This window comes from Labrus bergylta, chromosome 20, assembly GCF_963930695.1.
Source record: "Labrus bergylta chromosome 20, fLabBer1.1, whole genome shotgun sequence".
Classification (NCBI taxonomy): domain Eukaryota; kingdom Metazoa; phylum Chordata; class Actinopteri; order Labriformes; family Labridae; genus Labrus; species Labrus bergylta.
In genome coordinates this window covers 7,964,820-7,989,695 of record NC_089214.1, presented here as the reverse complement: position 1 = coordinate 7,989,695, position 24,876 = coordinate 7,964,820, and the positions used below count along the sequence as shown (strand labels likewise).

The following is a 24,876-nucleotide window of genomic DNA, read 5'->3' as shown; positions in this document are numbered from 1 at the left end:
ACAAAACTAATGTGAAGATTTGTTCAAATTAACCCTTTTACTTTGCTCTTTTCGATACTGAGGAAGCCTGATTTCAGTGTTGATGTTTTGATTTGTTGAGTTTTTATTAGAGCCAGACCGATTTATCAGCCAGCCGATAATATTAGCATATCCAGTGACTATCGGTATCGGCTACTTTTATCGCAGATATGCGCCGATATCATTGTATTACACCAGCACTTATATCAGTTAGCTCTGGCTTCTCATTGGTCGACCTGTTCATCTGTTGTATTGTTGTGACTGACATGTGAATGTAGTCGTCTGAATGCTGCTGTGACTGTGTTTGTTTCTTGGCTTAGTTCACTGACTCGCTAGGCTGTGAAACTGAAATGCCCTTCTGGGATTAATAAAGTTGTCTGAATCTGAATCTCTTTCACCAGCAGAGGGCGCTATATGGATTACAACAAGCATCATCACTCTCTGGAGCAGTTGTTTTCAACTGGTCCAGCCTGAGGCCCCACCACCAACTCATTCATGAATAATCGCAACCCGGATTTCAGATATTTTTCAACCAATCAGATTTCGGTCGGGCCCTAAGCTTCAAGTCCTCGATCCACAACCTGTAAAAGATGCTTTATTATGAGCATTTGGCACGAGTGTAACACTGTTTTAAGATAACGCTTTAAAAGGCTTTTACAAGATTCAGAGCAGCTGCTGGTGGTCTGATCAGATCTCAGAGCTGTGTAGCTTCTCTCTCTGCTTCAGACGGGCGGATGGCCTCAAACATTGAGTAAGGAGAATCCTGCTCTGCTCCAGGACCCATTATGGCCTATTAAGGACATGGAGAGGGCCCTTTTTTTTTTTTTTTTTTTAAAAGCAGCAGCAGCAGCGCACATCTCCAGGCCAAACAAACTTGTTACACACTCCCTCGGCTAACCTCTGGGGACAAATAAATACCGGCATGTCGAGTCAGAGAGGAAGGAAGAATGAGGAAGGAAGTGGGATGAGAGCTTGTGTTTGCATAAAGGTCACACACACAACTCACCTTCCCTCGAATCTGTGTTTCAGAAAGTCGAAGAGTGCTTTTTGCATCATGTCTGTGACCTGTGAACGGGACATTTAAGGCACATATTAACAGTTGATAACTACGCTTGAATATTCTGTTTGAAGATTTGTTGTCTCCTACCTCGTAGCCCTTCAGTGATGGTCCAACAAGAACTACGGGCCGCATGGAAGGCACAACGTCGTACGGAGGAATGTGTTCCGTCTTCACAGAGAAGAAAAGCAGTTTCATTAATTTATGGAGACAAAGTCCACAAACACCACCACAAGTCTCTTGAGGGGTTAAAAAAACAATGAACATGACTTTTTTTTGTGTTTTTTAAAGCACTGGAACATCGTGAACCATGAAACGAGACGTCTCAGCCGGCCAAAAGAAAAACAGCCCCGCTCTGATTTGACTGAAAGTAGATTACAGTAAACTGCAAACATTTATGATGGAGTTTATCTTTAGAGTAAAAAAAGCCTCTCGTGTCATGGCTCTGATGTAACCGATAAAAAAGGGAAAACTAAGGAACAGGAAAGGTTAGTAAGAGGGAGAATACGATTTATTGATTTATAGAAGAAAGGCACAGAAAATCAAATCAAATCACGACACTGTTAGAAAAACTTGCTGCTGCTTGTCAAGTGGGAGCTCAGTTTGTGTCACGGCCTCAGATATAGGTCTGCACGATATGACAAAAACATGTGATGTGCGATTAGACTGTGCAGGATAGCGGTAACTGCGATAAATTAAGAAAAATAGAAAGTGCATATTATTAGCTTTAAACCCTAGTTTCTGTCCGTCTGCTGTTCTTTGGCGTTTCACAGACGAATCACAACGGTTTGAAAGTATGAACAATAAACAAAGGCCTCCCTACATTTGGCCAAATATAAAAATGCTGAGTGAGAAAGCATCGCTTCATTTTTATGTATTTTTTATTTGTTGCAATAAATTCAGACTTTTGCGATGAGCGATTAATTGCGATTGTGACATTTTACACATAATAGGGCATAAATCAAGTATCTCCTCTGTAAAGGTCTCTCTGAGTCATGACTGTCTACAATGTCGCTGTATTTACATTACAGCTTTTTCTGAAAGGGCAACAAATCAATCGAGGTTTCACCCGATGCTACTGATGAGTTTGAGGTTGTGTGGAAATGTGATCATGCTGAAGTACTATCATGTTTTTAAAGCATTAACTGTGCACTGTGGAGATGGTTCAGCTGGAAAGCAGAGAGGGTTGACTACTTTCTAAAGCACTGATATACATCCTTACAGCATGGTTTTAAAACTCTCTCCTCATTATTCTTTACATTTAAACCGTTCTCTTGTTCTGGTTTTCTTTATCGGTGTTGCACCCTACTTCATGGTTCCAGTCCATCACCCTCTCTTCCTCCCCTCTCCACTTCCAAACGTTTTCTTTCCGTCTAACATTTGCTGCCGTCATCAGGCTTCCCCTGGGACGATGTGGGAACTCATTCAGAGTGCTGCTGACTAACACGAGGGTATTGACCGACAAAGTGGCTCCGCACAAATACTTCCTGGAGCGTTTCACTCAGGCTTACAGGTTTAGAAACTGAAACTTTCTGTCACAAAATTGTGATTAAAAAAATTATGAACAAGCATCTTAAGCATGTACTTCTTCTAACTGGTCCTTAAAGAGACAGTAGCTGAAATGATGCTTTCAGGCAGAGGCTGAAATTATGGATTTTTACTGACGCCAGTATCAGATAAATAAGGAGGTTTTTGAGCTACACATCTCACAACGCTATCCAATACGTGTCCCAGACTTACATTAATTAATTAATGGTGGAAGTGAGGATAATAAATCTCCTTTAATTTGTCCAAATTTAGTTTTAGGTGATAATGAACCTAGACCTTAGAGCAGCATTTATCACTGCTGTCGCTAATCAATAAAGAGTTCTTGTTTTAATCATAATTTGTTTTAATTATGTGAAATACAAATCATTAAGTACTACCAATTGTCAGGCCTATGATAAATGTGTCTCTGTTAAATATTGTGTGCGTTTTTGTTTACTGTACACAACGACCTTTCTCCCAGGATGCTGCTGTGCTAACATTAGCGTAACCTCGCCCCCTGAATCGACGTCATTAATCTGGTGTTGTTGTCGGCTGTTTCACAAAAAGAAACGAGTAATGAGTGCTTTTAAATTTCAGTATTTACTAAGTAATGCCAACACTGTTTATTAATAAATGTAAGAGTTCCAGGTGAGTCGATATTAAAGTCTTAAGAAAGAACCAAAGCAGCTCTTTCCCTCATTTTCAGGCTTGTTGAAAAGCGAAGTGTGTGACGGCTGCATCCATCTCCTCTTTTTAGTTTCAGCAGGAGAGCGAAAAGATACGTTTCCTAAAATGTAGAACTTGCCAGATTCAGATGTTGTCCATGTGATCAAAAAGGCATTCACACTGAGCTCTCACTCAGTCAGGATCACAAGTTTCATTTCACACACATTGGACACAAACACAACACAGAGGCTTGCAGGAGCAGTGATCAGGGCGAGAGGTCAGCACGGAGCTGAATCTCTGCAGAGGAATCATATTGAGGGTTTGTGCACTTCAGACCAGAGAGGTCATCCTGCAAAAAACCCTGCTGAGCGGGCGCACTACACGCCACGACTTACCGACTTCTGCTTCTGCTTAGCTGTGGTGAGACGGAAGAGGAGAAAGAGAGATGTTAAAAAGAGGCTTGCATGCTAATGAATGGGAGGGACGAGGACGGTAGTGTGGACAGATAGGAGGGACACTGAGTGAGACTGAGCAGCCACAGGTGTTTAGTCTGAGCCGTGCGAACAGACAGAGAGGAAGAAGACAGGAACAGGTAAGTCCAGAGTTTACCTTCTTAAAGAAAGGCATTCGTTTTTCTTTTGCTAGGGGTGACATGACAGTGTTTGGACTGGCTTTAGGGGAGCGTAGGTTGACTGGAAGCTCATTGTCCTCAGGGTCTAAGTCAGTGGCGTCTATGTCAATGGCTATGCACAGACAAACAAGGGCACCATCACAAACAGGTGAAGACAGGAGGTCACAGGTAACAGAGCACATTTTACACTGACAGGGCCACAGAATGAATACTACTACACAGAGAGAGAAATATGAAACATTAAAAGGTATATGTGGGGCAATTTAAAAATATGAATGACAGGAAAACAAACTTTTCTGCAGATAAATATGAAATAATTACAATATGAATAATACATCTTATTTTCAGTTTGAATTCTGTTGTTCAAAGTTTGTCTGAAGGTCACATATTATGTAAAATCCTCTTCTCCATGTCTCTCTAACACTAATATGTGTCCCTAGTCTGTCTACAACCCCACCAATGATGAGAAAAGTCCATCCTCTCCGTCTTTTCTCTGCTCCACTTTTCAGAAAATCTGTGCTCAAGCAGGCCGTTTGGAGATTTTCCCTTCATGACATCACAAAGGGCAGTAACCCCTCCCCCAGGTGGATGACCCTCCCACAGCTAGATGTTTATTCTACCCTCTGAGTCTGCCTTCTCACTGTAAACAATAGGACATGGAGCGAGAAAGCCCAAGTCACAGCCAAGCCCTTCCAGAGAGGGGGCGTGGTCAGACACAGCTCATTTACATTTAAAGCTACAGACACAGAAACAGTCTGTTCTGAGCAGGGCTGAAATAGAGGGGTTTATAGTCATGATCAAATACAGCATCAGAGTGGATTTAGAACAAGAACATTCACAGATATGTTTTAAGGAGCACTGAGACTTATTTAAATTGGTTAAAAAGGAGGAGAATATGTGACCTTTAAAAGATCGAAGAATCAATGAAATGTTAAGCTGGAGTGTGAAAGTTTTTATGAGCTTCTTACCAGAGGACGGAGGAGTAGATTTCCGAGAGTTAGGAACCACTTCACCTAAACTAGAAGACGAGTTTGCTCCCAATTTACTAAGAAGAGAAAAGCATCAGACATGTGAGATCAAAACTCTTAAGAAGCCTAAAGAAGTTTTACTCAGAGAACTTGAGAGCAACATGAGGCTTTTCACCTGGAGTGGAATTTGCCCTGTTTGACTCTCTGCTCCTGGAGGATGCGAGTGTTTTCTATCTTCACTGGACTAGGAATGAAACCAATTTCACAGCCTTCCTTCACCAGGCGTCCTATCCACCAGTCGTTGTTGAATTTCTACACAGAGTGACCACAGATTCATGAATCCACCATCTTCCTCCTGGTCATCATCTTTATTTCCACCCCCTTCCACCCCCCATATCATCGGCTCAAGAAAGGACGACTCACCTCTTTGACATGGAGGAAGTCTTTAGCCTCAAAGGAGATGGCCATGCCTGGCACGGGAACGTCATCGTCATGATTCGGGCTGTAATTGACATTTGTGCGAACAGCAAATGCAACTGGTTTGGTCTGGGGGGGAGGAACGAGAAGAGGGAGATAAAATGTGAGATCACGCAAACGATATGAAATGACATTTGAATAGCACATGTTTCCAGATTAATAAATAATCCAGAAGACATTAAAATAAACCCTTGAAACGGTTAAATCTTGTTGTTTTCTTGCAGCGTTGCTGTGCTGTCTTTCTTGTCGTTGAACAAGGTGTAAAAGTGGTAAATGCTTTCCCCATAAATGTCTCTGCTGCTGCTCTGTCTGTGTGCTACAGGCTAAAGCGTCACAACTCAGAGTGTTGCTACATAATGAGTGTCAGTAGCTATACCACCTTGACACTCACTGGTAAAACAGGACTCTTCTCGTCTCTTAGTAACTTATGAGGAGCACAAACAACAATTGTGTAAAAAGGTTCATAAATCAATCGCACAGTCTCTACAATAGCTGAATCAATACGAGCCCTCCGATCGCATCACTGCTGACCTTCCTCTTTGGCACAAACACTTCATCGAGATAATGGCTACAGCTAATGAAATGTTTCCCATTCTCCTGCTCGCAACAATACAACCACCACACACTTATACGAGAGCAATCTTCTCCATTTGCAGACAGAGGTATTGACTGCAAAAAGCAAAAGCACATCTCCTCTGCCCATAATGACGCATTACGTTTTGTTCCAAAGGGATTTGAATACGATTAAAAAAGAGGTCACGTCATGTAAAAAATGTAATGGGAGAACCATGTGCTCACAGACAAAACCCTCCAAATCGAGATCTTCTGCAGGAATAGAATATACCCACGTAAAACAAACATCCCTTTAGGAATTACATAAAAGCTTTTGGACATAATCTCGGAGCCAGCCTCAACAGTTGGCAACATGGTCATGCCCTCAACCAGATTACATTCGCTCTGCCTTTGACTGTGGGACAAGCGTGACAGGAGTCAAGTGAAAAGCCCAAACCGAATGCACGGGGAGGTGGCTTAGAGTAATCATCCAGCTTAGACTGACACACCAAATATTTACCTGCAGATGAAAGAGAGCAAGATGAGGAGGAAGGGGTGTGTAATTTTTCTGCTCAGAGCCAAATTGAGCCCTCGAGATCGGAGCTTTGATGCTGTCACTTTATTTGGCTCTTGTACAGACTCTGATGAATGCTTTTAAAGTACTCTCAAATATTTCTGGTAGCATCAGTCGTCTGAAAAGTGGATTTTTTCCTACCAAGTATTCAGGCAATTGCACAAACGATAAAGATAAAGTAAGACAGATATATTACGTATATTTTGGAGGAAATATTTGCTGTATAAATATTTTTGGACGAGCAGACTAACATGTTTTTATGGTTCCTGCATTGGCCATGAATTCCTATTATTAACTTTAAAGGTCACATATTATGCTGAATACACTTCATGACATCACAAAGGGCAGTAACCCCTCCCCCAGGTGGGTGACACTCCCACAGCTAGGTGTTTGTTCTGCCCTCTGAGTCTGCCTTCTCACCCTAAACAATAGGACATGGAGCGAGAAAGCCCGAGACACCCAAGCCCTTCCAGAGAGGGGGCGTGGTCAGACACAGCTCATTTACATTTAAAGCTACAGACACATTCATTCATTATGTTTTTTTTCTTCCCGCAAGTATCAAAAATCTCAGTTACTGCAGGTTTAAAAAGCCGATAATAGATTAGATCACCATTGTAGATTAAAATAACATTTGTAAAGCAGCACTTTGCCCTTCGTCCTCAACCTTTAACAACCAAACAAGAGAGTGGGAGTGATTGGATTTACTTGGACCTGATTGATACTTGAGCTCTTTCAAACAGGAAGTAATGCTCAGTGAGGGGTTTCAGAGATGAGGGGGGCATGCTGCCTCATTACAGCTTCCACTGTCCACTCATGAAATACAACAGGTGTGAAGTAAATATGATGAAATATGAGGGATTATGGAAATAATACATTAGTGAAATCCTCTTGGAATAATTTTTTTCCCCTGCAGAGAGCAATGTAAATATTCCATATAGTGATGGTGCACTGTGAGTGTGTGTGTGTGTGTGCTTGTGACATCTCCATTGAGATCAGCCAATCCCATGTGTGCAGTGTGTGGACTCGTAGAGGACAAAGCGTCCTTGGCGTTTGCATGCATTGAGTCACATGGCTGCATGAAGGTATAAGGTCCATTAGTACGCGTACGTATGGTGCACTTTCTTGCATCGCTCATGGACTGCTGCCCCTTCCTCCCTCCCAGCTGCTCTACCCGCCTTTATCCATCATGGCAGCCTGGCGGGTGAAGCTTTCTACAAGCTTAATGACATTTTCCAGACCTGTAGGCAATCGTGCACACACACTTGTCCTACATGCCACCTTGTATCACAGGTGACGGCAGGAAAGAACATAATGGTGCCTTAAAGACAGCTGTACAGTATCGCTACATCTCCTGACTGTACTATTTGTTCTTATGTAACAAAGGCCTTCATTATGGATGCCATATTGACTGCAGTGAGAAGGACAGAGGCGGGGGGGGGGTTAGAGACCTGCTTGAAGCATTGGGAGGAGGGGAAGATAAGGGGGGGCGGGGTGAAAGGCACAGAAGGATAGAGGGCGAGATGCAGCCCGATAAAAAGAAGTTAAGGGCAGGAATAAGAGGAGACACATATATGGAGAAAACAGAAAGAGGTAAGATAAGTCAGAGATAACCCGCTGCAGAGAAGCCCTATCAGTAACTGGGAACACTGGGAGGTGGACAACAGCCAATAAATACCACATGTTGCACATCACAATATCTCAACAGCTCATGAATATTTCAGACGAGAAAACCTCAAAGTCTTCTGTGTGCTGTACTAACACTAGCTGAGTAAACACCTGCAGATCTGCCATGTGGCATGCCGCAGCCTCTCCTTAAGCAAAGCACACAATATCGCTCGCTATAAATCAAGACTTTCACATTGTTTCACCTTGAATCGATGTGAAATGAATTCCCCTTGGCTGCGTGAATTGGCCGCAGGCTGTACTGAGAGCCTGGAAAATTAATAATTGTATATAGCATGAAGGGAGCCATAACCTTCATTGAATTAAAGCGGGAAAATATTTCTAGAATTATCTCAGGGTGATTTAGTTAACAGGAGGTATGAAGGCTGTTTATTTATATGATTAAGTCAAAGCAGCGTGCAGTTATTGTGTGTGATTGGACTGGAGAAAAAATAAATAATTAGATTATGTTTCATCATTTAAAAAATGATTTAAGGCTTTATTGTCTTGAAACGTGGGGTGGGAAGTGCGGGGTAACACACGATATGACACAGGTTACATGACACTGTAAACCTGTTTTTCACATCTGCACTCCTGAAAATATCTAGATCATTTCAAGAGGACGTCTCTTGAAATTCTCCTGACCTGGCTGTTGACACATGCACCTCAAAGCAAGAGACTATCCCTGTCGGACAGGACTCGGGGACGGGGGGGGTCTCCTGAGGTAAGACTCCAAGCGGGTCAAATCTGACCTGTTGCTCCTTTCCTGCATGTCATTCTCCTCTCTCTCCCTGATTTCCGACACTATCCACTGTCCTATCTCTCAAATAAAGGCACAAAAGGCCAACAGAATAAATCTTAAAAAAATAAAATAAAATAAAAAATAATATGTCTTTATATCAATGCTATGTGTAGTTCAACAGAATCACAATAACAACAACAAAGTGGAGAAGAACGTACTGACTAACATAACACATAGTGTGGCAGTTTAATCAAGTGCATGGAGATCGTAGCCGTCGACAATCTATGCACTGTGCAGCAGTCACAGGGTATAAACGTCACCACCCCATCCCACTCGTGGTGAATTCCCCTGATTTTATCCTGCTGTGCTCTCACATATGAAAATATCAGGAGTTTTTTTTAGGAATGTGAAAGCCGTTTGAGAGGAGTTGTGTTTATTTTAGTGATTATATATCGCAAACGACGATAAATAACATTTTGTGTACTGACTGATATCAGTGGTAAGTAAGAAGAAGTCATTGTGAATAACTGCTCTTACAGGCTCACAGTCACAGAGTCTGTACTTCCCCTGACCCTCTCTCTCTCTCTATCGCTATCTGTCTCTCTCGCTCTCTGGTGGCCGGACCCACTGAGAAGCTATTTTTACTGGTCATTTGTCATTTAAAATTCCAACAGGGGAGATCCATGCCAGGTTATCTCTAAAGCCAACTTATCTATTTAATTAGTGATCGAGCGAGGGGGGCCCTGGAAAAATAACAACATAGATCTGCTGGAATGATCCGTCATTGCCAGCAAGGAGCAACCCCGAGCTACAGCGCAGGAGGAAAATGTCTAGTCTTATATATATGGTCGGCCTAAAGCTTAGCGCTTATAGCTAATGAGCGCTAGCTGTAAAAGACACTAAACACCCAGTGAAAGACCATAAACCCACTCTTCAGACACTTGGAATAAATATCCGAGGAATTAAACACAAGCCGGGAGAGGACAGATTGTGCACGGAAATTATTGCAAAGATGAAAGCCGTGAATCTTAAACAATGAATCTCGTGATTCTGAGGAAGCAAGCTCTGATTGCACTTCCTGTCCAGTAAGAGAAGGAAAGCCTGCCGTCCGTGTGTGTTTGTTTATACTGTGCTAATTGAGGCCCTGAGCAGAGCGGAGTGAAGCAGGGGGAAAGCTCTGCTCTGATAAACAGCAGCTCTAAACCCTCTGAGGCCCCTAACCTCTCACATCACAAGTCCCTGAAAAGCTTTTTGTTCATCTCAGAAACCAGCGGAAATCAGATCTAATATTCGACCTCTCTGACAGTCACCTGCTCAGTCCTGCAGCAATGTCCGCTCATCACCCATATCCACCGTTATCATTATAATTATTGTGATTTCCTCACAGACATGAGCAAAGGAAGTCAGAAAGTCATGCTGCAACTTTGACCGATCTGTTCTTCAAAGTCATCGGACCTAGAGACCATTTCTCTCTCTAGAGAGATGGCGACCTTCACAGAAAACTGACAGAGGACCCCTTTCTTTTTTTAAGATTTATTTTTGGGCGTTTGTGCTTTTATTTGAGAGATAGGACGAAGGATAAAGTCGGTAATCAGGGAGAGAGAGAGAGAGAGAGAGAGAGTGGGGAACAACATGTGGGAAAGAAGCCACAGGTCGGATTCGAGCCCGGGCCGCCCGCTTGGAGGACTACAGCCTCCATTCATGAGGTGCGCACTAACCACTGCGCCACCAGCGCCCCGAGGACCCCTTTTTTATACCAGATTTTAAATATGGTCCTGCTAACATTCATGCCAGTATTAAAAAAAGAAAAGAAAACATGTCAGTCTAAAAACGAGACCAAAAAGGAAGCAGACACAACAACAAACCAAACAGTGTCAAGTTTATAAAACCGTTTGAGAGATGTTTGACATTATTCATCCAAGAATAAACAACTAGACTTTGTCTGTGCAAGCAAACTTCTATTCATGCAATGCAGGGACCCTCATTGACATCCCACATTCTCCTGCCCCTAATGCCAACAAGTACAACTAAATGCCTAACCCGCTTCTTCTGAGCGAGATCTAAAATCTTTATGCAAGTTTAACCTTCAAACACAGTCTTTATTGCTGTGCTTACATTGATCCAAATTGTCCCCTTCTTACGAGTCAGTGCAATGGCAATGTTTCGCTGCTGATGACGTTATACCATAGCCCAGTGGTTCCCAAGAGGGGTCCGGGCCCCTCTTTACATGCAGGCGTGCAAAATAAATGTGGTGCCAAATGTGCAGAGCTGTGTGCAGCTGATCAGCAGAGTAGAGGCGTAGTGGAGAGGAGACGCAACATACACAAATTTTATAAACTTCTCCATGAACTAGAGAGGTTAGTGGAAGGGATTTGGCGTCAAAAACTAGACTATTGTGCAACTCTAGCTCCATGTGACATCAGTGCAGAATGTCAGCGCCCTCTGCAGGTGTATATTTTTTTTAAGGTTTATTTTGGGACGTTTCAAGCCTCCCTTCAAGAGACAGGACAGTTGACAGAACCAGAAAAATGTTGGAGAGAGAGAGTGGGGAATGAGATACAGGACAGGAACCACAGGTCAGTTTCAAGCCTTTTATAAGCCATGAGCCTTTTATAAAATCTGGCCAGGGACAACAGATGAAAATTAGCCTTTTGGCTAACTCTGGCATATTTACAGAAATGTTTATTAATATGCAATGTCCCTGTAAAATAAAAACTAAATAAATAAATAAAGCCCGGGCCCGCCCGCTTGGAAGACTGTAGCCTGCATACATGGGGTGCACACACTCAACCACTAGGCCACCGTCGCCCCAAGAGCAAGTGTACTTTTTCTTCATTTTTGTACAAAGGGAAGCGGTGGACATGCATCTTCCATCTTTATGTACAATCAATTATTCCTGATGCTGAATGAAACAGCTAAAGAAAAGTCTCCACTCAACATCTTAAAGTTAGAGCTCACGTAAACACCTGGTCCCTCTTCTCATCCTTCTCTTCTTCTCTGTCCCCTTTTTCAAAATAATCTCCACCTGGGACCCCTTGGTGGTAACTTTCAGTAGGTAAAAAGTGAACTGTGTGACCTCAGCTGACCTTGGTGCTGCTGGGTTCTGGGTACCAACCTTTGCCTTGTCGAGTTGTGCCTGAGCCTGTCGCTCTGCCTCTCTGCGCACTGCCTCCTTATCCTCCTCGAGGGACACATCGGAGTCTGATGGACGGCTGGTGTAGGAGTCGGCCGAACCCTGCAGAGATACAAACACAAACATTTCAGCCACATATAAAAAAAACAACAACACTCAAATTCTTCTATTTGTTTAACCTGTTTAAAACGGACAGGTCGGCTCCCTCAGCATCTTAAGGACTTAATTTGCTTTGCACTGCCCTCGCTCTTCAAAGAAACGTTGAGCGGCTGATGTGCAACTAACAAATGTGCAGACAGGCCCACACAGACTGAAGTGTTGAGCTCTGATCATCAAAGGAACCTCGGCTGATTTCATGAAATAATGAAAACAGAGGCTTTGTTCAGTTAAATGTTATCCTACTATCTCTGGAACATTGTGCGGAAATCACAAGAGCTGACTGGATCTGTAGCAAATTATGGACACTTCCGATTTATTCCGTTGAAAGATGCCAAAGGGCACAAAAAAAGTATGCAATAAAACATCATCACAGGCAGCTTTTCTTCTGTGCTTAGGTCTCTGTCGGCTGCTCGCCTGTAGAGCTGTCTTGATTCTTCTGCAGGAAATGTAAAGAAAGCCAGTTCTCAGTATGAATCTATTTGATATGTGGTTACTAACAAACAAGCAGACTCACAAAAATAACATAAACTACAGTGTGGGTCACTATTCAAACTTTCCCTGAAGATATTTCTGCAGTTTGAGTACACATGATGGAGTATAGCTTGCAGGCGTTGATTGTTTTGAGCCACACAAAGTAAGAATATGCTTCTTTATGGGTGCAAGACTTACGTTTCTTTGCTGTTTAAAGAGCAAAACAAGATCACACTATTTTGTGTCAAACTAGCTTATTTTAAAGGTCTAATCTGTAAAATATCTACTGACTGAAATGATAAAGTGACCTTACTATATGATCAGACATTAAGGAAACATGCTATGTTGAAGTGCTGGCTTCTCTGACAACAATGCAGCAGCCAGTATGTCCTCCTTCTAACTTTACATTCTGGTCCTGAATGCTCTGGATTTGTTTGGACCAGAGAAGGTAGGCGGTTTTAAGGCACCCCCACACGGCCGTTTTGGACGCCCCTCGGTTTGCCAGATATGAGATCAGTTATCAGGTCAAACCAACAGGTGTTGCAGCGATGGAAGCGGGCAAGAGAAGTGGTTCAGATAGAAGTGATTGTACCCGACCTAAAAAGCCTCTGCATGTTTCTAATAAGCTCCAGGAGCAGAAACGTGCTCAAACTAGGATCAATATTGGAGATGCTTTACATTTTCACATAGATTACTAAAAATAAATCCAGCCCCACATTCTCAGTTTCGGTTAAGAATCAATCAGGGACTAAAAAAAGGATTTTGAGGAAAAAACGGTGTGAGCTTATCCTTACCTGCACGCTACTACGGCACCCACACAAGGTCTTTCATTCATCTCACTGCACCATTACACTCTGATCTGTCTGAGTTAAAAATAGCCTCCCTCACTCTGAGCCTGATCAGAATTACCCACCTCACATACATACAAATCAGGATCTCCCATCTCTCCACATTACCTGACTCACACACAAGACGACACGAGTGGAAACAATACAAGGTTATTTAGAGAAATGTCCTCCGTCACACATGATCAATTACGTCTGCGTCTCTCATTGTCCTGCTTTTGTACCTGATATGAATAACTCATTACCTGAAAGCAAGCCCATTAAATATCCATGGCTGCTTTAGCTGTCATCACAATTGTGATCATATTAATCTCCCGGATGCTTTTAAAACATCAACAAGCGTGCAGACCGCGAGTCAAACGCGGCTCAAGTTTCAGCTTGAATATGCAGCATTTCCACGTTCTGACATGATCTAAGATGTTCTAAATCAGGATCTCTTTACAAGCTTTATGTGGCCTCACAAAGTGCAGGTGAACACACCTGGCTTGGTACGATAATGCTGTCAGGTCACATCGAACGATGGGGTGTGAACATGAATGGAGTCCCAGTGGGTCAGAGCGAGGTGATATGGAGCTCTGCCCACAGTCTGACAGCCATAACTGATAACACACACCCAGATTCGCATCACCACCAGACAATGTAGACTGACCCAAACACTGAGGACTGATGGATTAACCAGAGACGCACAATCTTGCTGCACAAGATGCACACTTTTTTTTTTTTTTTTTTTTTGCATTGTGAACATAATGCATATGCGCTTACACAGGCATCAGAGCTCTTGACGCGACCTCCCTTGGCTCGTTTCAGCAAGCGGATCCAGGTGGCCTTCATCAGCCACACTGGTCATTCAGTGTCCTGAGCCACTGCCCCCCCTGCTGCTGCTGCTGCTGCTGCTACAACTCCACCTGACTGCACTGCCGTGGTCACCTTCCCACCAGCGCTACTCCGGCTACAGGTACTTTCAACACCGTGGCAACATTCGCAGCCGGTTGCCGTTACACCTTGGCTGGAAATGCTACTCTCATGTCTGGGTGTATAATAAGCGTTGGAGTGAGCGCTCCTTGTTTTGCTGCAGCTCCAGTTAGCGCTGCTGCTATCTATAGAGCCACAGCTCCTCCTGCTGCTGCTGTTGCTGAAGACGGGGAATCCACAGGAGCTCGCTGCCCCGCGCATAATCTCAGCAGCCCTCTCCCCCTCTTGCTCCTTATAAGCCGGAGAGCTCAGACCGCTGCTGTTGCAGGTGCTGAGGCTGACTCCCAGTATAAGTCAGGTGGCATTGATACTCCTCTTTAAGCTCCATCCTTGTTTCTCCTCCTTCTCTCTGCTCCTCCAAAAAGCTTTAGATAACAGCACTTTTATCTACACAGGAGTCCCGCTGTGGCTGCTGGTTAACGTCGCTCCTCGTGATGCTAATGAAGCCGCCGCGTTCAGGTGCTGCTGCACACTCGCTCTGGTCTCACTCTCTGCGTCTCAGCCTGTCAGCATTTGTCCTGCAGGCTCCTTCACTGATTCTGCTGCTCTATCTCTGTCTCTACCCACCCCTCCTTCTCCTCCTCCCTTCGCTCCCCTCCTTTTTTTTTTTCTCCTCCGTTACCCCTCACAGTCTTTCCATCTGCTAGTATAGTGTCTCTGCTGTGATCAGTACTGGGCAGTGCATGTGTTATGGATACTGTTTGTGTTTGGACTGTGCATGCTGTTCTGTTAAATTTATCCGGATATGAGCTGCTTATAGTGATCTAAACAAATGTCACATCCACAGTTTCTGGGTGATTCAGTAATTTACCATTTAATTCTGCTTATTTTTATCCTGCAACTTATCACTAGTCCCGTTATTGATTCACTCAATGCTTCCTTTTATATGCTGCTGTGAAAAACAATTTGCATCATAATTAGAGAAACTTAAGAAACAACACAAGAAAAATTGAAAATGATCCAACAACGTTCTGCAGAAAAGCTGGATGTTTGTTTCTCAATATTTAGAAACGGTTACTGGTTGCAAATGTAAAATAGAATGTAAAATAGAAGTTCATTTTTTTTTGGAGATAATTGTTGTTGCCCCCAGCTTGCAAAATTTCTTCTCATCCAAAACCACAGACTAGTTTTAACTGCCTCGTCTGATATCACAAAGTCTGTTCCCACATTCCCAGTTCTCCCAGCAATGGGACAGTTGATCGTGCTATGAACCCCTTACATCCCACTTCTACAGGACACACCCTAACATTTTAATACTCGCTGCTGCCAAATATACATACCTAACTTGTTCCTTTCATGAGCATCGGTTCAATGTCTCAGCTGTTGGTAGGACAAAACAAGATATCTAAATACACCATTTCAGATTCCAGTTATTAATACTTTTCTTTTCAGTTGTTTGGAGCATTCATGTGATAAAACAAAAGATTATCAGAGAACATAGCAAGCAGGAAATGGAGACGATAGTTACTGGCAGCCTTAATAGTGAGAAAGGAGACTAAAAAAACTGAAGCTATTTTAAAAAGTCGTCTCTTCTTCTTCTCTCTGGATCAGCGTTATAGATTGGGAGGTGAAAGCCGCTCTAAATCCTCTCCCGTCAGATCAGCTTCATTTCATTACAAGTGAGCAGAGCCTCACAAAGCCACACAGGACAAATGAAGAGAATTACAGCGTTAATTAAAATGTTTCCAGCTCTAATAAAAGGCACAGTCGAAATAAATCCCTGCAGTAGTATAATTCAAAATGTTCCCTCCTTTTTCTTTTCTTTTTTCTTTACATCGCTAACGCATCATGGTCCTCCACCTGACCCGTCATGAGGTTGTGTGAGGTCAGAGGAGTCAGAGTCAGGGGGGGGGTTCGGCCTGTGGGAGCAGCATTTGAAGCAGGCTTGCTGGTTTAGGGCCAGCAGTGAGTCCCCGAGGAGCTCTCACTGTAGATCAAAGGATGACATGCTAATCAGTGGAGGTCTTCATAACCAATCAATGACACGCCTTCGTCTGCTCAAGACACATGCACACAGAAAATCACACTTTTACATGAAAATAAAACTGTGAGGGGGGTTGATATGATTTTAGCTCATTATGACTAATTAGCTTAGCGAGGAAGCGATTACTTGAGGTAGATCGTGTTTTGAACAGAAATCGATGGGAGCAGTGAAAAAAGTCCATCGAAACTTCAAACTGGTTTACCAATCCACAGCTCTGCCTGCTTCCAAAGGAGTCAGGGTCGCATATGTTTCAATAAAGAATCGACTTTAGCCTCAAGAGGGCACAGATGCTCCCAACGAGGACTTGTGGAGCTGTGAAGAGCTGCAGTCTAACAGCAGCACTGACAAAGACTCGCAAAGACACATCGAGCCTCCGGCGGGTTGACTCTGCCGACCTCTAGACCGGCTGTCACACTGATACTGACAGCAGTGTGTCACCCACACACAGGCCACTAATAATAATCTAACAGCAGCATGATATACTACTTTGATCCACCAGGAGAGGCGGGGGGGAGGGGGAGGGGGGGGGGGGGGTGTCACAGCTCTTCTTAAAGTTAAAGGTTAAAGTTTTGAATCAGAAAAAGTTGCATATCATATCCCTCTGCTTGACAGAGTGTTGATTTAAGAGGATTCATCAACACATAGTCAGAAATGATCGTCCACCTCTTTGGTCCTGCCTGAAAGTGTCCCAACAACAATGGCATGGACAAAGATAAGTCCACCTCCTTCTTTAAATCAAACAGAGCCAATATAAAAACAACTACAAACACTTAAGAAGCAGTTTCTCCCTTTAAAAAGTCTCTCTCTTAAAAAACGCTGAGCTGAATTCACTTTAATCATTCTTATTTTTTTCCGAATTTGAAAAACAATGCTTTTCTGCAGGAAGTGGTTGAAACTATGCCATGTTGTCTTCATTTACAAGCATAAAATGCAGACTGACTGGCTGCTGTCACTTTTCCTGATGTGAGAAAAAGCCGTATGATCTATAAATATCATTAAAAAATGCCTGGGGTAATCAGTATCAATATAAATTCAATCCTGACCCTGTACTGAAATGATTTTATTGTCAAACCCTTAACGACATGTTGGACATGATAAACATGTTTGATAATGTATCTTAAGCTGTTTTTCACATCGCAGGACTTCTCCAGACCTGTCTGTTGACACATGCACAACAGGAGGGGGGGCGGAAGAATGACGCAGAAGTTGTGAAGCAACAGAGTCTGCTATGAGAATATTTACTTTTATATCAGTGGTATAGTACTTCAACAGAAGCTCACTCGGACTTACTGCGGAAAAAATACGAGGGAGTGGCAGGAGAAACTCTGGTTGAAGTCCATTAAAAAATGTGTCTGTTTGCATTCACACACACGGCTCCTCCCTCAAATATCAGTAGTTATCCAGTAAGTGTGAAAGTACTTATAATCTTGGAATTGTTCATGCCATAAAAGCATGCTGACATCAACAATATACTCAGTGCAGCTTCAAAGAGACATCAGTAGAGCTGTCGACTACCGACCGTGTAAAATGTTAAACACTGATTATTATTAATGCAGTCTTTGATGTAACATCCGGTATTTCCATGGCAACGATAAACATGTTGTGTCTATTTAGGATTTCTCTGGCTTTGATCACTGTTGGAAATGTTGGAGGTAAAACTGCAATTAACACAGTTCCTCTATATGACCTACAAAATCAAACAAGACCATCATTAAAGAGATTGAAAATTGCTGTGTAGTTATATTTTCATGCCTTTTACTGCTGCCATAGGGTCAGTGTCTGACACGTTTACATGCAGAGTGCCTGTGTTTTCAAATTCTCTTGCAAACGTTCACAGTAAGTGGTACTGTACGTTGGAATGTGAAAAGAGGGTAACAGGCCATAGTTCAGTAAAGAGATGAGACGTGTCCTTTGCCTTTCCACACAACCAGCACAGTGCTTCATGCACTGGTTCTGAAAATGGGCTTTGGTCCTGCAGAACTGCCCTACAAATATCCTATAAAAATGTGAGTGCACTTTAACCGTCGCAGGCAGAGCAGACAAACAGAGCTGTGTGTTTGAGCTGGCTGCAGAGACAGAGAGATAAAGAGGGGGAAATTGAGAGGGCAACGGTGCCGTGGTTTCTACCGCTCTCTCTCATTGATTCATTTGGACAGAGGTCCTTGCTGTGAGACCAGCAGTGACCTCTACATGCAGCGGTGGCATGGCGATCATTACATTACAACATCACAAATCACAAATCACTGTGGCTATTACCACAGTGAAACAGGGTGGCTGTGAGTCAACCACTGCTGCCTGCTACATCTGACAGAATCACTTACGGACGATGAATCGTCTACATCAGCGGCTGCCATTTTCATTTTTAGCTTCTATAGGGGTCGATCTCCATATGTATCTGCTGTATATATAGAGTTGAAGTCATGCAGGAAATAAAGGTTGTGCATGTGGGCTAAGAAGCACTCTTACAGTAGACGAGTCCATGCCAGCTTTAGCCTTCTTTCCATTAAATTCTTAGATATAGTAAGACTTCTGCTTCTCTGGACACTCACTCATAGCCTCTTTCCTTCCAGTCCCACACTGACCTCCTGCTCCACCACCTCTCTGCTTCATGCATCTCCCATCATTTGCATTTTCAAGAGAACTATCCTGGCTTTGTATACTGACTGATAAGATGCATCTTACCACTAACATCAACCTTGTTTTGTCTGAACTGACTACAATCATTTTTAAACTTTTTTCAGTGACTGCATTTCCCTTTAGACGCACATTAATATTCATAAATCATAATAATAATTCATTATTTCGGCTACTCCCCCTTCCAGAGAGGGGGCGTGGTCAGACACAGCTCATTTACATTTAAAGGTACAGACACAGAAACAGCCTGTTCTGATCAGGGCTGAAATAGAGGGGTTTGTAGACATGATCAAATACAGGATCAGAGTGGATTTAGAACAAGAAACTTCACACACATGTTTTGGGGAGCTCTGAGACTTATTGAAACTGGTTGAAGAGGAGGAGAATATGTCACCTTTAAATTAATCAAATGTAGAAATGTTGAAACCTCAAATTTGCATTGAACATACTTGTTATATCTCTACACTGAAAAAATTTCTGTTGGATAAATTTGTAACTGTAAATTAAGCAGCTCTTGGAACAGCTCAGATTGGGTGTCAGTGAGGATTTAATGGGGCAGCATGGTCAGACTAGGCCGTACACCTCACATTATGCATCATGATTAAAGAATGAAGATTTCCGCTCAGGCCAAGTCATGTTCGGTCCTGGCTCATGGACTGTAGCTGACTACAGCAGGCTGACAAAGGGCTGAGCGAGTGTGCTCGCAGTTTCAGGCTTGGAGTGACTCATTCTTGGCTGGAACTGGAGCCTCTTTATTCTCCCAGCCATCTGTCCATCACTGCCACTTCACTCAGAGCAACACAAAGTCAATTAAATCTTTGGTGTACAACCAGCACCTCCTTCGTCATAAAGGGACAGTGAGAGCAGACATGACAGCCAAGAGTGCGAGATGTGTGATGCTACGAGGGATGGTCCACAACACGGTGCAGAGGAATGAAAACGAAGTTGGCAAGAGAGTGAAAAAACAAACAGACTGCGTGTACGTTTGTAAAAGAAGAAGAAAGTGTGCAGAGGAGGGGGAGGAGTAATGATCCCTCTGCCGTGGTAATGGGGGGTTGGATGCATGGACGTCAAGGTGACACTGACAGGCCAATGAAAAAAGTGTTGACCCAGCATTCCCAGTGCCAATGCATTGGATAAGTGCATCATCCCATCGAGGTGATGAAATCACTGGCTGTCAGTCACATGATCCCACAGCATCCAGATATGAAGAAACAGGGAGCACAGGGAGCTCGTGGAGCTTCAAACTAGGATCAATATTGGAGATGCTTTTGAAAAATGGAGAGAGTTTAGAATGCAGAAAGGTTTCCAGACCGATACAGAGCTGGCTAAACACTGAAGCTTCAGTGTCCACCACATGGCAACCTGCATGAGCATCGACTCTAGGGAGGAGGGGTGGCGGAGGGAGCGGAGGGAGACAGCTCTCTAAACTGTTTAGAATTTGGACTGCAGTACCCATTTCAAACACTAGGTGTCAGAGTTACATATTGCTCCTTTAAGTCACAGACAAAATAATTGGTTCACGAATGTTAAATGTTGCTCTTGTTGATCTTTCTAAATGCAATGCCCAAGTTTCTCTAACATCATATTCTAAGCACATTGTTGTGGCATGCTGGTGGTGCAGCAGCAATGTCAAGATATCCCAAAAGTTAGCTGGATTCAGACTCTTAGGAACATCCTTGTCTGTGTCGACAGAGCTGGAAAGCTGATTGTCCATCACAGATTTTAGATTCTGCAAGATATATTTGTTATCCAAAAATATCTATTTGAGTTAACTCCATACTGGTTCAACATTTTCAGGCACTGGCCTAACAGAATCTCTACCACATTATAGCAAGACAAATGCTGACGGGCCCCTAACAACTGTGAATGATGTGCTAATCCTTCCTCCTTCCGTATGTTTTCACCAGCAACCAGCAGCAATAGTCCCCTGAGAGGCATTGCTCTTATTAACGGTGAATCCCCCTCACAGCAAGATCTACTTTATATCTAGCAGCTCCTTTTGCTCTTAGGTCCTTCAGTGGAAAACACAGCACCATAATAGGATGACGGCAGATCAAGGGGGATACAGTAAGAGAGGCCGGGGGCTGCTCTGTGATGTTATTTCATGCTTGCGTCATCAATATTCTGGCAGCTTCCTGGTGTATGAAGCAGGCTGCGGATGATTGATGAGAAACGGGCTAGAAGAGCAGAGGAGGCTCCTGGACGTCTTCAGTGGAGCAAAACCCACCGATGGGCTCAAGTAAAATGAATTCAGCTTTACCTATTTTATTTCTTACACATAACCTATCCAGGATAGGTTATACACCCTGGACCAATTCCTGGCTAAATTACTGATTTATTCAATATTGATCTTGGTGACACAGAGGGACCTCCCACATATAAGAAACACTAATTCTCTTAATAATGCACGATTATTTTTATACGTAAGATTGCATATCCAATGCTTGGACTTTGTGTACTTGTAATTCTGTCACAGTTTTAAAAAAGTACCAGTGAGCTAGAAGCTACATAAATAAAATGTGTTATGAAAAGACCTTTGTATAATCAAACAGTAGCCTCTGTATCTGTGTGTGCACATGATAAATTGTATTTTTAACACTTAAATGTGCTTGTATATGAGCTTACTACTTCTTCTGATACGCTGCACTCTGGTACTTAGTTCTGCTTAGTCCACATGGATTTCTATTCTATTCTATATTTTATATATATTTCTGTATTTCCTACTTCATCCTGTGTTAAAGAGCAACTGAAACGACCAAATACTCCCCCAGGATTAATAAAGTATTTCATATTCTGATTCTGAAAAGAAATCCGCTACAGATTGAGCAGCTAATCCGGCTCTCTTACTGTGTAAAGTTTCTTATGTACCAATTTATGAAATCTGCCTGACACTCCTGGTTTCTCGCCTACTAACTAAAATAAACATTTGCAGGTTCAGACAACTGTTGTTTACAGCCGGGTTTTCAGTGTTCAATGCTGAATTTAGACATTTCATAGGATGATTGCATTTGTTTTAAATTTTCCAAAGTACGGCTAAAGACATGACGATGACGTTTGGATTTTCACTCCAGAAGAACACAACAAAAAAAGGTTTAAAAAATGGACTTGACATCTGCTCGTTTACTTGCTTACTTAGGTGCTTTAAAGCTGCAGAGGTTGTCTCTGGGTCATTTGGAAAACAGACAGAACTTTAGCTCAAGGTCACAGTCAGGTTTTATTTTCCAAACTGGTCTCTGTACATAAAGCAGCAAGCTTCAGCCCGGCTGCTTACTCTGTTGCCCTCTCTGGCTCTTAACTACAGTCCCTGATCCTCACTTTATGCTGGTAGTGGTCATGCAGCAATGCTTTTCTCTGCGCGGTAATCACAATGTGTGTTAAAAAAAAAAAAAAAAAAGAGTGTCACCTACTTTCAGGCAAAGCAACGGGGGAGAAATATAGGAAGTGTGTGTTTACGCCCCTTTTAAATCTGCACTAATAACCTCCATTCTCCTGCAGCCCGAGCCCTTCCTCTTTGTTCAAAGGGGGGAGAGAAGAAGAAGAGTGCGAGCTGCTGCTGCTGCCGTGTTTGGTTAAGGAAAGTAAGAAAGGAGAGTTTTTGAGAAGCAGAAGGTGTGTTTACTCAAACTTACCAGATCTGACTCCTCACTGCCCGAGTGATACATTTCTTCCCTACCCGTCTCTGCTGTTCAGACCGGCTGGGAGAAAATCTCCTCAGCTGCTTCCCATCTCCTCTCAGAGAACAAGAACTCCTACCAGCTCGGCTGCTTTGCTCCTCTTCCTGACTCCAGAGGGGGAGCAACTTAAGTAGAGAAAGTTGTTAAACCGGAGCGGAGGAGTCGGTCGCTCTTTAGCCCTTCTTTGGCCTACTTTAGTCCCTGAGAGGCAGAGAAAAGACGAGCGTCTTTCCCACGCTGGGAGAACACTCCTTCAGAGCGCCGCGACCGTCCTCCAGCCCCCAAAAAAACAAGCCCCCCCTCAGCCCTCTCCCCTCCCACATATATACACACACTCTGTGTAACACACACAGCCAGTTAGGAAGTAAGATCTCTGGCCAACAGGGCCGACCTGGAAATTCCAGAAAGCACCAAAAGCAGCTGCAGACGCTTTTTCATGTCTGTGTGCGAGTGTGTGATCTGGGGAGTTTACATGTGTTCCACTTTGCCTTGAAGAGAGCGGGGCGAAAGGATCTGAATTCACTGTACAGTCTCAAACACATGTTGCTGAGACCAAGAACGTCAGGAAGTAATTATGCTCACTACATCGACAAAATGCCATATTTGCTTTCATCATCAAGGCGACCGAAGCCATTGAAACTTTCCGTTCAGTCATTTCATAGCAAACAATTCTGTTTGTTTGCCATCCTTTTACAAAAATATACAGCAGGTAGTAACTTTGCAAAGTAGGAGCACATCAAAATAAGAGCACTCTTCCTTCAATAAAGGACATTTAAAAGTTTTATTCAAGTGACAGATTTCTCCCACCATGCAGAGCTCCAGTGTGATACAGCTGGTACTCATGTAATAAACTTTAGTGGTTACTGTACTGATCAGACATGAGACTCTCTGAAGCTGGGATGTGTGCTTGTAATCACACGGCTACAACGTCAGAGCTCATGTTGGCTGAGAAATTCAAATATTCTGTCAGAGCGGTAAAACATGAGTCAAAACATTAGCCGGAAGCTGCCAAAGCTGAGTCATGAGTTCACAAAATGAAACCATAACTCATTACAATGTTCCTGTTATAAAACAGCAGCGAAGGGAGGAATGCAGCTAAATCACCGGAGAAAAAATACCAACTGAGGCGCTGAGATGAAAACAGAATAGTTATTTCTTTTTATGTCCAACCTGTAACATCGTACATCTCTGAAAGAACAAGCCTGTAGCTTTATTCGACATTGTGGCAAAGCCCAGATTTGTATTTTTCACTGGGGAGAAAATGTTTTCTGGGCGACCCAGCATAAATCCTGGATTATATCGTGTTTGATCAGGGTTAACCCCTTTTTGAGGATTATCATCCAGGGCGTGTGCTCTGCACGTGGCAAACTGTGGGATGGTTATCCTCATGTCACCAGGACACAATGATTTCAAGTCCTGATTAATCACTAAAACAGAATCAGCTTAAAAAAAACACAGTTGTTGTAACACAGAACCAATAGTTTGAAATGGGTCCTTTTTGAAGAAAAAAGCTTATTTTGTTAATTGCAGCAATATATTTAAATAAAAGTGATAAACTTAAAGCCAGTTAGCCACCATGAGACGGATTAGATGACGTCATGTTGTCTGGTTTTCTCCAACAAGTGCAGTATCTTCTGCCGTACCTTCTCAAGCTCACTACAGGTGCATTCACACCTGAGCCGTTTGGTCCGTTTGAAACAAACTCTGGTGCGTGTTGTCTGATAGTTAGTTTTTGGTTTTTGGTGATGTGAATGCTGAAACGAACTCCGGTGTGGACCAAAGAACTGAACTCTGGTCCTCTTTAAAACAGGGGCCATTGGCTCGCTTCAAAGTGCACCAGATTTGGGTTCGACGTAGGTGAGAACGCATTCTGGACCGAACAAGGAAAGTGAACCTAAATGCAGTGCACAACATTTGATAGGCTTTGTTGCACTCGACAAAGTGCAGTGTGTAAGAAAACCGAACCAAATGAAATATAAAACACTTCTGCAACTTCACCCCTGAACGGCACCGAGTCCACCGGACTTCATACTGTATGTGAAAGCGACTTAACTAACATGATAGATTGAATTTGTTTCATCTGTGCATGATACAAAGTGTGCAAAATGATTATGTTTTTATCTGTTG

The 24,876-nt window shown here is 43.0% G+C and overlaps 1 protein-coding gene across 7 annotated transcripts in view; it reads right to left on the bottom strand.

Annotated features, from left to right (window-relative positions):
- The window catches only part of cacnb2a (calcium channel, voltage-dependent, beta 2a), a 62,821-nt gene that overhangs the window by 9,258 nt on the left and 28,687 nt on the right, over positions 1-24,876 (bottom strand). For 3 of the 7 annotated variants that reach the window (XM_020647520.3, XM_020647522.3, XM_065948750.1), the window contains 7 exons: positions 11,990-12,109; positions 5,291-5,413; positions 5,043-5,179; positions 4,868-4,944; positions 3,878-4,011; positions 1,166-1,246; positions 1,025-1,083 (listed from right to left, as the gene is read on the bottom strand). In XM_020647520.3, coding sequence (XP_020503176.2) covers positions 1,025-1,083; positions 1,166-1,246; positions 3,878-4,011; positions 4,868-4,944; positions 5,043-5,179; positions 5,291-5,413; positions 11,990-12,109 — 731 coding nt within the window. Of the gene's footprint in view, positions 1-1,024; positions 1,084-1,165; positions 1,247-3,663; positions 3,684-3,877; positions 4,012-4,867; positions 4,945-5,042; positions 5,180-5,290; positions 5,414-11,989; positions 12,110-14,244; positions 14,968-22,704; positions 22,971-24,876 lie in introns of those variants that run through there. The other 4 variants (XM_020647523.3, XM_020647521.2, XM_020647525.2 and 1 more) reach the window with 4 other exon arrangements.